The sequence below is a fragment of the Mus musculus genome, chromosome 5, assembly GCF_000001635.26.
Source record: "Mus musculus strain C57BL/6J chromosome 5, GRCm38.p6 C57BL/6J".
Classification (NCBI taxonomy): Eukaryota; Metazoa; Chordata; class Mammalia; order Rodentia; family Muridae; genus Mus; species Mus musculus.
In genome coordinates, this window is record NC_000071.6 from 145128602 (window position 1) to 145140259 (window position 11658).

Consider the following 11658-nt stretch of genomic DNA (forward strand, 5'->3'; position numbering starts at 1 on the left):
TTCTTTGCAATCCCTTATTTCTATTTTAGTCTAAGGCCTTTTGTCTTTGGGTTAGCTTTTACATAGCATCTGAACTGACAATTATTTGACAGTTACATCAAAGATTTCCTATAGTGAGGACCATCCTTCTGTAAGCTAGAAATCACCCAACCAGAAGCATCAAGCCATAAGTGCCCATTAGTTCTTTAATTCAGCCTAGGCCTCAGGTTTGACAGGCCCTACGCTGAAGGCCACCACATCCATGGTCTCCTTCAAGTGGGCAAAAGCCACACCCACCCTTCTGCACCCAAGCCAAGCAGCACGCTTTAATTTGGTGTTGGAACCCCACCCACAGACCTCTTACAAACCTTTTTACTACTCTGTCCTACAGCTAGCAACAGGGCATTAGGGCGTTGTTAAAAGGCTATCACCTTCCTCATTTTGGAGCCAACCTTGAATCTGGGTAGCTGCAGGATCCTCTCCAGAGGCCATCAATCAGAGTCAAGCCCAAAGGCATGTGGTAGTGGTCACTAAAAATGGACTCAAATGTCATCTCTGCCATTAAGTTATGCTTGAGTCTCTGGCAGCCACACCCATATCTGACCCTGAGACATCCAGACCCTTACGTCCCTCCAACTTAGAAAGCACAAAGGACAATGTCATTCAGTTGCAGTATCTCACTCAGATGGGGCCAGGACAGGAGCCTTTCACTGGGCCTGAATGTACAAGTAACTCACTGGCTAGCAACAGGCCTGCTTCCTCCCTGTCACAGTGCCAAGGACTGCTGTGGGGAGTCCTGGGAGCCTTCCTCCAGCAGAAGACTAGGATATGACCAGGCAGGCAGCGCCAGGGCACCACAGGGGCAGCTCAGCACTGCTCCAGTCTGCTGTAGGTTCAGGACTGGCCCTCAGAAACCTCCCAGGTCTCTATTACGTCACGGACATCTAGGCCCTGATCCTTACTTTGTGCAAAAGCCTGACAGTGTCTTCCCAGGTAGGTGTGTGCCTAAACCCTGCTGGTACTGCCATGAGCAAAGATAGAGATAGCTGATAGAGAAACTGCCAAACAAGGAATTACGATGTTGTCGTTTAATCTGCCAAATATACAAGTTGAATTTGAGGAGCATGTCTTGTCTGGGTGACGCATGGTAACCAGAGGTTTCTTGAAATGATCAATGGGTAGGGTTAAAAACGGGCACTAGCCCAGACCAGGTGGGTGGGAAGGGGACAGAACAGAGAGGAGAGGCCTCATCGGACGGAACTGGCCAGGCACAAACCTTGGCCCTTTCACGGCACAGGCTCCTGGAGCCCCTCTGAGTGAGCACCCAGACAATCTGGGCTGGTTGTCATCAATTCCCACAGCAGCTGCCTGCTGGCACCCCCCCTCCCACGCTAGCGTGCAATCTACTGGACAAATGGAATCTCCTCACCCCACTTCCCAGGCACCCCCCCTCCCAAACCAGGGTTCCAAATTCTAAAAACAGCAGAAACATTCAAATGGTTACGTATGAAATGCTGTCCTGCATCTTTCTGTCTCAAAGATAGCAGCTGCCCCTCCCCCAGCCCCCCCACATCCCCTGAACAATTTCTGTGCCAAGATGAAGAGGAGGCCCCAGGCCGTAGGGGCCCCTGGCCATAGGGGCTGCTGCAGCGGCGCCAGGGCACAGGGTGGGTGAGACATGGCAGAGGTCCTGGCGGCACGGCCCAGTTCCCCGGCATCTCCTCCCACAGGCCAGCTTACTTATTCAGGGACAGCGACTGCATTCGTTTTCCTGACAAAGTTGCGTCATCTTTTGCTGAGGGATTGGAAGGGAAAGGTGGGGGTTAGAACACAGCAAACATACCTCCCACATCCTCTGAATCACAGGACTTCAAGACCGAGGCCTCAGAAACATTCTGTGCACACAGACTGCGCTAACACAGAGCCAAGCATCCAGGCTGCCACCCAAGGGAGAAAATTTCTGCTGAGGCCACAGGGCCAGCCATCCAGATGTTCCTGCTGTGCCCAACTGAGTGGCCCACCCACAAGCCGTCTGGTGGCTACTGGGAACTTCTGGAAACCCTAGCAGACCCCTGCAATTCCAACCTCTCTCTGTGTATTCTGAAGTCTAAAGTCTCAAGTCAGCAACAATATCTAGCAACACATCGAGTCCTTTCTCGCTTGGGTTTGTGAAGCCAAATGAGTCAAGATTAAACAAGCTCAGGAGGGTGATATGGATGCCCTTGTGAGGTCTCAGTTCTAGGACCCAGTTTCCTCATAATTAGGTAAATGGGCAGCAAAGTAGGCTAAGGGCGCTCTCTCATGTCCATTCTGCCCCCTTTCTTACGGAGGATCTAAGGTAAAACACTTTCCCATACTAGACATATTCAGGCCTGTGAGACCCTGGATGCCCGGAGGGATGGAGGGTAAGGAGTGGCTCACAGGCTGATGCCTAGTGTAAGTTTCTCTTACAGATAGCTCCACCACCTCAAGCGGCTGGGTGGAGTGGCAGCTCTAGGCATAGCAACTTCTGGTTTTACAAGGCTCAAAGATCTGTTGGTGCTGAGGCCTTTTGCTGCTGGAGTCACTCAGTGACCCGCTAAGCAGGACTCTGTTGATTCCAACCCTCATCTGACTCCATGATGGTGGACAGGAACATTTCTCCAGGGAATGCAAGGCTTTACTGGCTGGCATGGGTGAGCAGGCAGCTGTCACTCCTCAACCTCTCCAACCTCACAGGCAGTTCAGGGTCCTGTCCAAAACCAGTCAGGGAACTGTTGCAGGGTCTGACGGGCTCAGACCTACCTTTCCTTTCTTCCTCTTTCTTTCTTGCTGCCTCCTCCCGCTGTTTCCGGATGATTGCCAGCCGGGCGAGATCAGCCTTGGCCTGCTCTGTCTTCCCAGCCAAATGCATCTTCATGTAGCGTTCTTTTGCTTTTTGCTTCTCTATTTCTTCTCTGTTTGGATAAAATGACATCAGTGTCATCACTGTTAGTGGAAGCACTCAGGTGCAAAGGAGGACACTAAGCTGAGGGGTGCTCTGCTCCATGTGTTTCACTTAGTGAACACCCTCAAATAAGCAAGGGAAGGTGGCAAACCTGTGAGAACCCTGGCCCAAAAGGGGACAGTGCCTTCTTGCAGGGACCAGGTTGGTGCCTGAAGACTTCAGAGAGTTTAGTGGCCACAGTGAGAAGGTGGAACTTAACCCAAGAGCACTGTGTTCCAGAGACGACTGTAAGAAGACACTGGACAGATGCTGGGAGAGACACCCTGACTTGAGAGCACCAAGACAGCGCATCCTCACAGCACCTCAGGTGCCCTCCCAAGCAGATGAGCCCCCAGTCAGGGTGAGAACAAAAGCAGGATTCTATGCAGAGTAGGACGGGCTCCCCGCGTGGTCTCACTAGGAGGGCTGCCTACAATGTGATTAGAAAGCTCCGTACCTTTCTAATGCGCACTGATACCTTGGAGGAGCAGCATAAGGAGCCCAGAGCCCTGGCAGGGGCAGCAGAAGGGCTTTCTGGAGCCTTCCTAGTGTATAAGGCTGGACTGTAAGAAGGAAAGCACAGGGACCTGCCTGCTTCAGGAAAATGGATGAGGAACTCAGCCACCAGGGGTTGGATGGGTAAGCGCTACACTCAGGCGACACCTACTATGGAGGTGTAGAGATTAACACTGCTGACCAGCAGGTCCTGGCTGGGATGTGTCAGATTGAGAAGTTTCTTATTCACGACTAAGCAAGGCTACTTCAAGGTTTTGTGGGGCCAAGAACCTTGAAGAACAAGTAGCAGAAAGTTGCAGGCTTTCATGGTCACCATTTCTGTTGGGCAAAGTAATGGGATCTTTTTGGTATTGGTGAGAACTTGAGGCCCAAAGAAGACAGCAACTTATTCATGGCTGCTCAGTAAAATGGCAGAATCTTGGAGATGGGGGTAGAAGGGGCATTAGAGCCCTTCTGCTCTGGATGGACAGCCCAGCTTGCTGGGTTTCTGGGGAAATTCTCACACACACACACACCCCAAACCTAATGGAAAGGTACAGAAACAGAGTGTCCTCCACAGCCTCAGTGACACTCAAACCCCTTCTCTATAGAGTTTTCAGGTATGCTCTTCATCCATGGTGGGATCTGAAAAGGGTAGCAGGCTAGAATCCTAGCAGCTTCTGCCCTACTGAAAGGCCACAGGGTGTTTCATCCCATAACTTCAATGATGAGGCTGTATGTGTAGCTGGGAGGCAGAGTGCCTGCTTTGGGGCCCTAGTCTGTGTTCTAAGGTTGCAGATCCACCAAGCAGATGTTACCTTTCTCTCCTTGAAAGCTCCTTTGGCCCGTCCAGATCCAGTTGCGTGACCTTCTTAGTTGTCTGTGCCACGCGGTTGGGGTTCTCAATGTCAATGAGCCCCTCCACGCCTTTTCGCTTTTGCTAGGACAGAACAGGACGGTTACAGAAGGCCAGGTCTTTGGGGGGAGGGGGGGAATGCCAAGCCACCGACAGCCCATCAGGATGGGGACACCACTTTGGAATATCTCAGCAATCTTGGAGGGGCAAAGAAAACAAATGTGTACAATGACAACCTGTGTCAGAGCCCAGCAGATTGGCAGCTCAAGGTCAACAGAGTCCTGCCCCATTTAATCTCAGTCTCCAGAGCAGCTTCCCATGGAACCCTGAGTCTGATTTTTCTCGAGTAACCACATGGTGGGTTCCCAGAGCAGAGCAGGGTGAGCCATGGTGTTGCAATTCCCACACATCTCAGCTTTGAGTAGGGAAGAAGAGACTTAAGAAGCTAAGCCATCGGGCTGGAAAGGTGGCTCAGCGGTTAAGAGCACTGGCTGCTCTTTCAAAGGTCCTGAGTTCAATTCCCAGCAACCACATGGTGGCGCACAACCATCTGTAATGAGATCTGACTCCCTCTTCTGGTGTGTCTGAAGACAGCGACAGTGTACTCATATATAATAAATAAATAAGTCTTTTTTAAAAAAAGTTAAACAGTTAAAGAAGCTAAGCCATCTTGTCTGGTCTCAAACGAGGATGTGCCTAGCTCTGTAGTGACCTGATGTGCAAGGGTGGGCTGGTACCCATGGGGAGCCTTCCGCTTCTCTGAGCAGGAGGAGCAGGGGAAGGGGGAGGAAGAGCTTATGTGTGTGTGTAAAGCTGGGAGGCGAAGGCGGGGCTGGGAGTGGGAAGGCTGTGATGGGAAAGAAGCTGAGCCCTCTCAATCTTATCTGTGGCCCGAGAAGAAATCCAAACACAGTCCTACAGCAGCTCAGAAAGGAGCTTCCGATGCTGACTGACGTGCCCACAGGTTCCAACTTACCCACCTCTTTCTACAGCAGGCAAACTAGACCGGCCCTCACCCAACCTCAGCTTTCCTTCCCTCAGCATGCCCAAAACATGGCTGGAGTCTATCCACTCTTCTACCCTGCTACTGCCAATCACTGAAGAGCAAGCCCTGGATGCCTTCTCCTGAATTCTACCATAGCATCTTAGCATCTGTTCCAGAAAGGCACAATCAGTGATGGGACGACAGGATGGAAAGATAGGGCACAGGCACATGATTCCTGCAGCTTGTCAGACTACACACATGACAGCATGCTACACATCACCCCCTCCATGATAAGTGCATTGTAAAACATAAAATAAGGAGCAAACCTGGTTATCTTTCTCCTACTTTCAAGGTCTCCAGTTGCCCCTGCCTAGTCCCTGATGTAGTGAAGCCAACAGTCTTCTGTAACTACAGAGGGGCCCTGACCTCTCTCTTCCTTCATCTGGCACCATTTGCCCAACAGCCCCCACTTTCTGTTCTTCAAACACGCAGAGCCTGTTCCCACCTGGGGCCTTTGCACTTTGCCTGTCTGATTGCCTCAACTGTTCTCCCTAACATTTGTTGTTTGGTTGGTTGGTTTTGTGTTAAACATGGCTGGCTCCAACCTTGGCTTAAGCCGCCTCATTAGCACAGTGCTAGTCCAAGTATCCTCTCCTCTACCAGTCTGAGTCATAGCACTTTTCAGTTTGAATTTCCACTGTTCCTTTACTTCATTTTCACTGTATGTTCCCACCAGATCCTGAGTCCTAAAGAGCAAGAGCTTTTGGTAATTAATGGTAGGCATGAAACAGAACACCAGTTAGTTCATCAACTAATTCAAGGCCAAGTTAGGATACATGAGCCTCTAACTCCCAGTGACAGGAAGTGGGTAAAGAACTTGTCTTGCAAACCTGATGTCCTGGGTTTGATCCCTGGGACTCACAGCAGTGGAAGGAGAGAACCCACTCCACACAGCTGTTTTTGGACTTCATATGCTACCATGGTATGCATCTAACCCCTCTGATTAAAGGACAGTATAAAACCGAGGTTGGCCGTACATGCTCATAAATCAGTACTTTTGGAGGGGGAGGCAGAACTGTCAGGTCGTCACAGTAGCCTAGGTTATATAGGACCCTGTCTTAAAAACCCAGACACACATTTATCTGCCCAGTGAATGAGTGTGGCCTGCAGTCTACAGACTCACCTGGTAGTCATCATCTTCATCTTCACTTTCATCTGAGTCTAGAGATTTCTTTTCCTTTTTTGGGTCACCTGAAGCCCCATCTCCACCTTCTTCTTGTTCATCTTCTTCCTGTTTCAGAAATGGACAACCTGCAGAATCAAAAATGCAAAACAGACCCCCAAGAATATAACACCCACAGCCACCCTCTGATTGTGGACCTTCACATTAAGCCTCTGGAAGGCTCAAGCCTAGTATGACAAAGGTCCTAAAAAGTGGCCACTCAGCATCATAGACCAGAAGTCAAAGGTCCTGATACAGCCATAAAAGACTCTCTGATCCTTTATAGCCATCTTGCTCAGCTCAGAAAGAAGGACATCTCACAGGGTCACAAAGACCCAGGTGTGGAGCTAAAAACTGCACCTGCCGGGTTGATACCCGCTATGAACAGTTGCCAAAGTAACTTTCCTGGTCATGCCTTCTTGGTTGTATGCTCCCATGGTCACACCTGTCCACATATGGCCTTTTGGCACCAAATGCCCAAGACCACACCTTGGCAGGCTACCAGCATCTACATTTCTGTCTCACAAAAAAAAAAAAAAAAAAAAATCACTAGAAAGAGTCAACATACCTATAATTTGTTTGTTTTTCAAGACAGGGTTTCTCTGTGTATCCCTGGCTGTCCTGGAACTCACTCTGTAGACCAGGCTGACCTCAAACTCAGAAATTCACCTGCCTCTGCCTCCCAAGTGCTGGGATTAGAGGCATGTGCCACCATGCCTGGCAACATACCTATAATTAATTATAAGTATAATCTCAGCACATGGGAGGCTAAGGCAGGAGGATTGCCAAGAGTGCAAACTAGTCTGGGCTGCACATAGTTTGTCCAAAAAAAAAAAAAAACAAAGTAAGAAAGCCCAATAAAAACTTATATCCAGGGGAGTGGTAGAGCGCTTGCCTAGCAAGTGCAAGGCCCTGGGTTCGGTCCTCAGCTCTGGAAACAAACAAACAAACAAACAAACAAACCCTTATATCCACCCGGGCAGTGGTGGCGAACACCTTTAATCCCAGCACTTGGGAGGCAGAGGCAGGCAGATTTCTGAGTTCGAGGCCAGCCTGGTCTACAGAGTGAGTTCCAGGACAGCCAGCGCTACTCAGAGAAACCCTGTCTCGAAAAACTCCAAGGTTCCATGCCAGGAACTCCACAAATTCAAAATTCAAATTCTCAAAACTCCCAGAATTCCAGCTAGAGATGGCTTCTCCCCTTCTCAGGGATCCTGGGAGAGGGGCTGCCTGCTTCCTTAAGCCCTTACTTCAGGTGTGGATATTCACTGTTGCAGAGGATGCAGGTAAGAGTAGACTGGACAGGGTATCTCAGCACAGAGGAGCTGGAGGAGGGCAGGCAGCACTAGTATGTCACAGAAGAGGTGATGCTGAACAGAGCCAATAGCAATACACAGGACAGTGGGGGAACGGGAAGGCAGGCTGTATGTTGTATAGAGTCTGGCAGGTAGCCTTGTGTGTGTGTGTGTGTGGGGGGGAGCTGCAGGGAATTGATAGGAGCTGTAGATGGACAGCAGCTGGTAGAGAGAGGGCCTCTAGAAGGCAGGCAAACAGGACCACGAGTGGAGACCACCAAACAGCTCCTGCAAAATGGGCAAAGTCCTTTCTTGTTGGTCCAATCATAGGACCACCTTTCTGTGACTGTGACTGGCTGCTCCAGGGCTCACACCTGCCATCTGGTGTCCTTCCCACCCTCATGTGTGATGTCTCTTGGAGAACAGTAGTCCTTTCCTGTTCTCCCCAAAAGCCAGAACAAGGCAACATACTGGACCACTGGAGCAGACAGACATGTACTCACGTTGGCCTTCTGCTTCTCAGCCTGTAGCTGGGCATCGATCTCCTCCGGGCTCGTATACTGCCTCACTCGGCCTTTGTGGCCTCCCTTTCTACCTGCACAAAGATCAGTAGTTTAGGAAGGTGAGAGAGACGTCAGCCTTCACTACACAGACTCCCAAAAGGCTGTCCTGTTCAGCCCAAGGGAACCTCACCTACCTTCACCAAGTACCACCCAAACCTACAGTGATCTCAAAGAACAAAAGCAGCGGCTTATGACACCCGATGCACAGACTGCCCGATGTAGGTTCCTAAGAACAAGACCTAAGGTGAGGAGAGGGAGATACAGTCTGACTGAATCCTGTTTGCTTAAAATCCAAACACAGCTGGGCATCTTTAATTCCAGCATTTGAGACCACAGAGGCTGGCAAGCTATGGATCTCTTGAGTTCCAGGCCAGCCTGGTCTACATATGGAGTAGTGTTCTAAAGAGCAAAGGTACAGCACAAGAGCCACTGCTGGCTTTGTACCACAGACGAGGAGACTTAACGTCAAACAATGTGTAAAAGAGGAAGAATTCGGGAGTCTAAAGCTCTAGGTTCCAATCTGAGTTGTACCATTTCCTACATCTGTGTCTCTGTGTGTGCCTTCCCAGAGCCTCCTTTTCCCCAGTTTCCTTTTCCCCACAAGGCTGCCATGGAAGTAGGGTGGACACCATTGGTAAAGCAACCAGAATGGTGCCTGGCATTGGAGGAGCAACACACAGCGTCTGTTAACCTGTTAATGCTAACACACTGGCTGGCAGTAAAACCTAAGTCAGCATGGCTCCTGAGCACACAACTGCCAGTGGCAGCAGGAGAATGACATACTCCATGCTTATCTTGGTGCTACATCGACCAACAGAAACTCTGTATTCAGAATTAAACTAGCAAATAGAGCTGGAGAAACGGCTCAGCAGTTAGGAACGTTTGCTGTTCTTTCATATAGCCCTAGTTGGTTCCCAGCACCTACAGGGCAGCTCAGAATCACTCCAGTTCCTGGGTGATCTAAAGCCCTCTCCCGACCTCTGTGGGCTCTGCACGCATGGTACACTTGTACACACATGGACAAAAAAACAAAACACACATACAAATCTCACATAAAACAACTAAACTGGCAAAATTAAAGATAGACTGACTCAACAGCAGTCTAACACTGATCAGGACTGTCAGAGACAATTCAGCTACGAGGATCAGTGCCATACCCTCATGTGCTAGCCGGACGACTAGACCAATCCCTGCTAAAGCTAGTCTCACAGCTGGGTTGCAAGCCTTTGGCATCTCGATGCAGGTGTGACTGTGGCCTCTATTGCCAAACAGGCCCTTTCTTGATTTCTGCAGACCCCTTGCTATGAGTAGAGAATCTATGATTAGACAGCTAGAACTGTTGCAAGCTCCGGAGACCACTGCAGAGACACAGTGACTTCCTAGACAGCAGCTGCAGAGCTGTAATTGAGCTGCCAACAGCCTACACCGCCCATTTTTAATGACAACCTGAGTTCCCAGGGGTGTATCTAGGTATGCTCATGAAAGGCCTATTGTGAGATACCAAGCTTTACCATTAAAAACAAACAAAACAAAAAACCAACCAACCAACCAGCCAAACAAACAAAAAAAGCAACACCCTTTCGTGATCTTAGTTTGTTTGTTTTACTGAGGCTCTTTCAAGATGCTTTAAAAAAATAATTCACAGTATACTGAAAACAGAATTGGTCCTTTGCTCCTGGGGGATTTTTTAAAATAGTTTTTAATCACTGTTTTCTCATGTTAGCCCAAGCAAGGAAACAAGCTTTGTTTATCTGCCTGCAAAGCTTCCCAGAAATCAAGACTAAGTCCATTAGCCATGATTTCATATTCAAGACTGCCGAACTGTAATTCTCAACCTTGGAGTCAGGAGCTGAAAAAAGTTCCTTTGCCTTTTAAAGATGAGACTGTGAAACAAAGACAGTGCTCCTCTAGACGCAGGATAAATCAGCAGAGAACTAGATTTAGACACACTTGGCCCTGTAGAGCCTAATATCTGAATATTGACAGGAAGCAATTTAAGCTTGAAAATCTCCAGGCAGATGTTCCTGTGGGCTCACTGCATTAACTGGCTTAACACGTGAGCTGCCAACATTTACTGAACATCTGTTCTGTGCTGGGAGCTAGCCAGGCCCTTAGAGCGATTTATTCTGCCACCGTAACTCCTGTCCGCCTGTCTCCTACTCATCCAACTAAGCCTTATTAATACCCCTGTAGTTCAGATGAAGAAAACGAACTGGAAAAGTTTTGTTTGAGGCCACAGACTTAAGATGTGATATATCTGGTATTCAAACCCCTGATTCTAAGGGGTGAAACCAATGTACGATGGGAAACACTTGTTTTCTTGGTCTCTACACACAGTAATAGCTGAACATTTAGGGGCTGCGGGGCACTGGGCTGAGTACGTGGGCTACCTAGTTTATGCCTCTCTCATAACAGGAGGAAAATATAATCAATGTCCCCCACCCCAACCCCCTTTTTGGAAACGACAAAACCGGGACACAAAGAAGTTAGGCGACTGGCTCAGAAGCACATCCTTAGTGGCTACGGTGCAAGGAGAGAATCAGAGCCAGGTCCCACATCATCAAGTCAAGGTCTTATTATGAGGCAGGCGTGGCTCCTCAAAAGCTCCACAAAAGCCACATTTTATGCTCGAGGCAGCCAGGCACCGCACCAGCGCGGGACGCGGTGACTCAGTCTCCGGCCAGCCAAATGGGAGGACAAACTTCAGATGCTCCGGAGGCTTGGCCGAGACTCCTGGGTCCTGCTCTCCTCAAGGACAAGGACCCAGCACCCGTGAGTCTCCTCAAAAATCCCCGACGGAGAGGCCCTCAACCACTGTGGTCCTCGGCTTCCCAGGCAGGACAATTGAGCGTCGAGGCCCACGCATGGCTGGGAGGCGACGGGGATGGCCTCCTTCAGCGCGGATCTCTTAGAGGCCCCAGACCCGCGGGCTGAGGGGTCCGCGGCAGCCCGCCTACGGCCGCCACTAGAGAAGCCACGCGAACCACGCGCGCCCACCCCCTCACCTCCTTTAGGCATCTCGGCTCCGGCGGCTGCAGCGGCGGCGGCGGCGCCTCGAACTGACACCGGAACCGGAAACTCCTTGGAATCGACTTCTTCCGCCCGGCTTGGTTCCCTCTCCGCGCGCCACTGACGCCGCCACCGCCGCCACGGCTGCGAGGATCTGGGACCTCACACCGAGGCCGGGCTGTCTTGGGAGGTGCCTGAATTCCTGACCAGAATATGTACTGCCAGGAATCCGCGTTCCCCGGTGTCCCTGTCCGAGGAGACACGTAGCCGTGTGGGCCACCCCTACAGG

The 11658-nt window shown here is 50.2% G+C and overlaps 1 protein-coding gene across 2 annotated transcripts; it reads right to left on the minus strand.

Moving 5' to 3' along the window:
* Positions 1-168: 168 nt before the first annotated feature.
* On the minus strand, positions 169-11424 carry Pdap1 (PDGFA associated protein 1). 2 transcript variants are annotated; one of them, NR_156700.1, is made up of 6 exons: positions 11366-11424; positions 8301-8388; positions 6464-6571; positions 4258-4379; positions 2764-2915; positions 169-1774 (listed from the first exon to the last, which is right to left on the minus strand). NR_156700.1 is itself a non-coding variant. In NM_001033313.4 (6 exons), the coding sequence occupies exons 1-6, from the start codon at positions 11376-11378 to the stop codon at positions 1716-1718; spliced, it is 546 nt and encodes a 181-aa protein (NP_001028485.1). In that variant the 5' UTR covers positions 11379-11424; the 3' UTR covers positions 169-1715. The 2 variants fall into 2 exon arrangements, 1 of the variants encoding a protein (NP_001028485.1); NM_001033313.4 differs by having other exon boundaries at positions 8301-8392.
* Between the last annotated feature and the right edge of the window lie 234 nt (positions 11425-11658).

Bases quoted from the DNA above. Each gene is read 5' to 3' on its own strand.
- Pdap1 (NM_001033313.4), bottom strand. The intron at 6,572-8,300 runs GTGAGTACATGT...TTTCTGAAACAG, and splicing joins CTGAGAAGCAGAAGGCCAAC to GAAGAAGATGAACAAGAAGA. The intron at 4,380-6,463 runs GTGAGTCTGTAG...GTTCTGTCCTAG, and splicing joins ATGAAGATGATGACTACCAG to CAAAAGCGAAAAGGCGTGGA.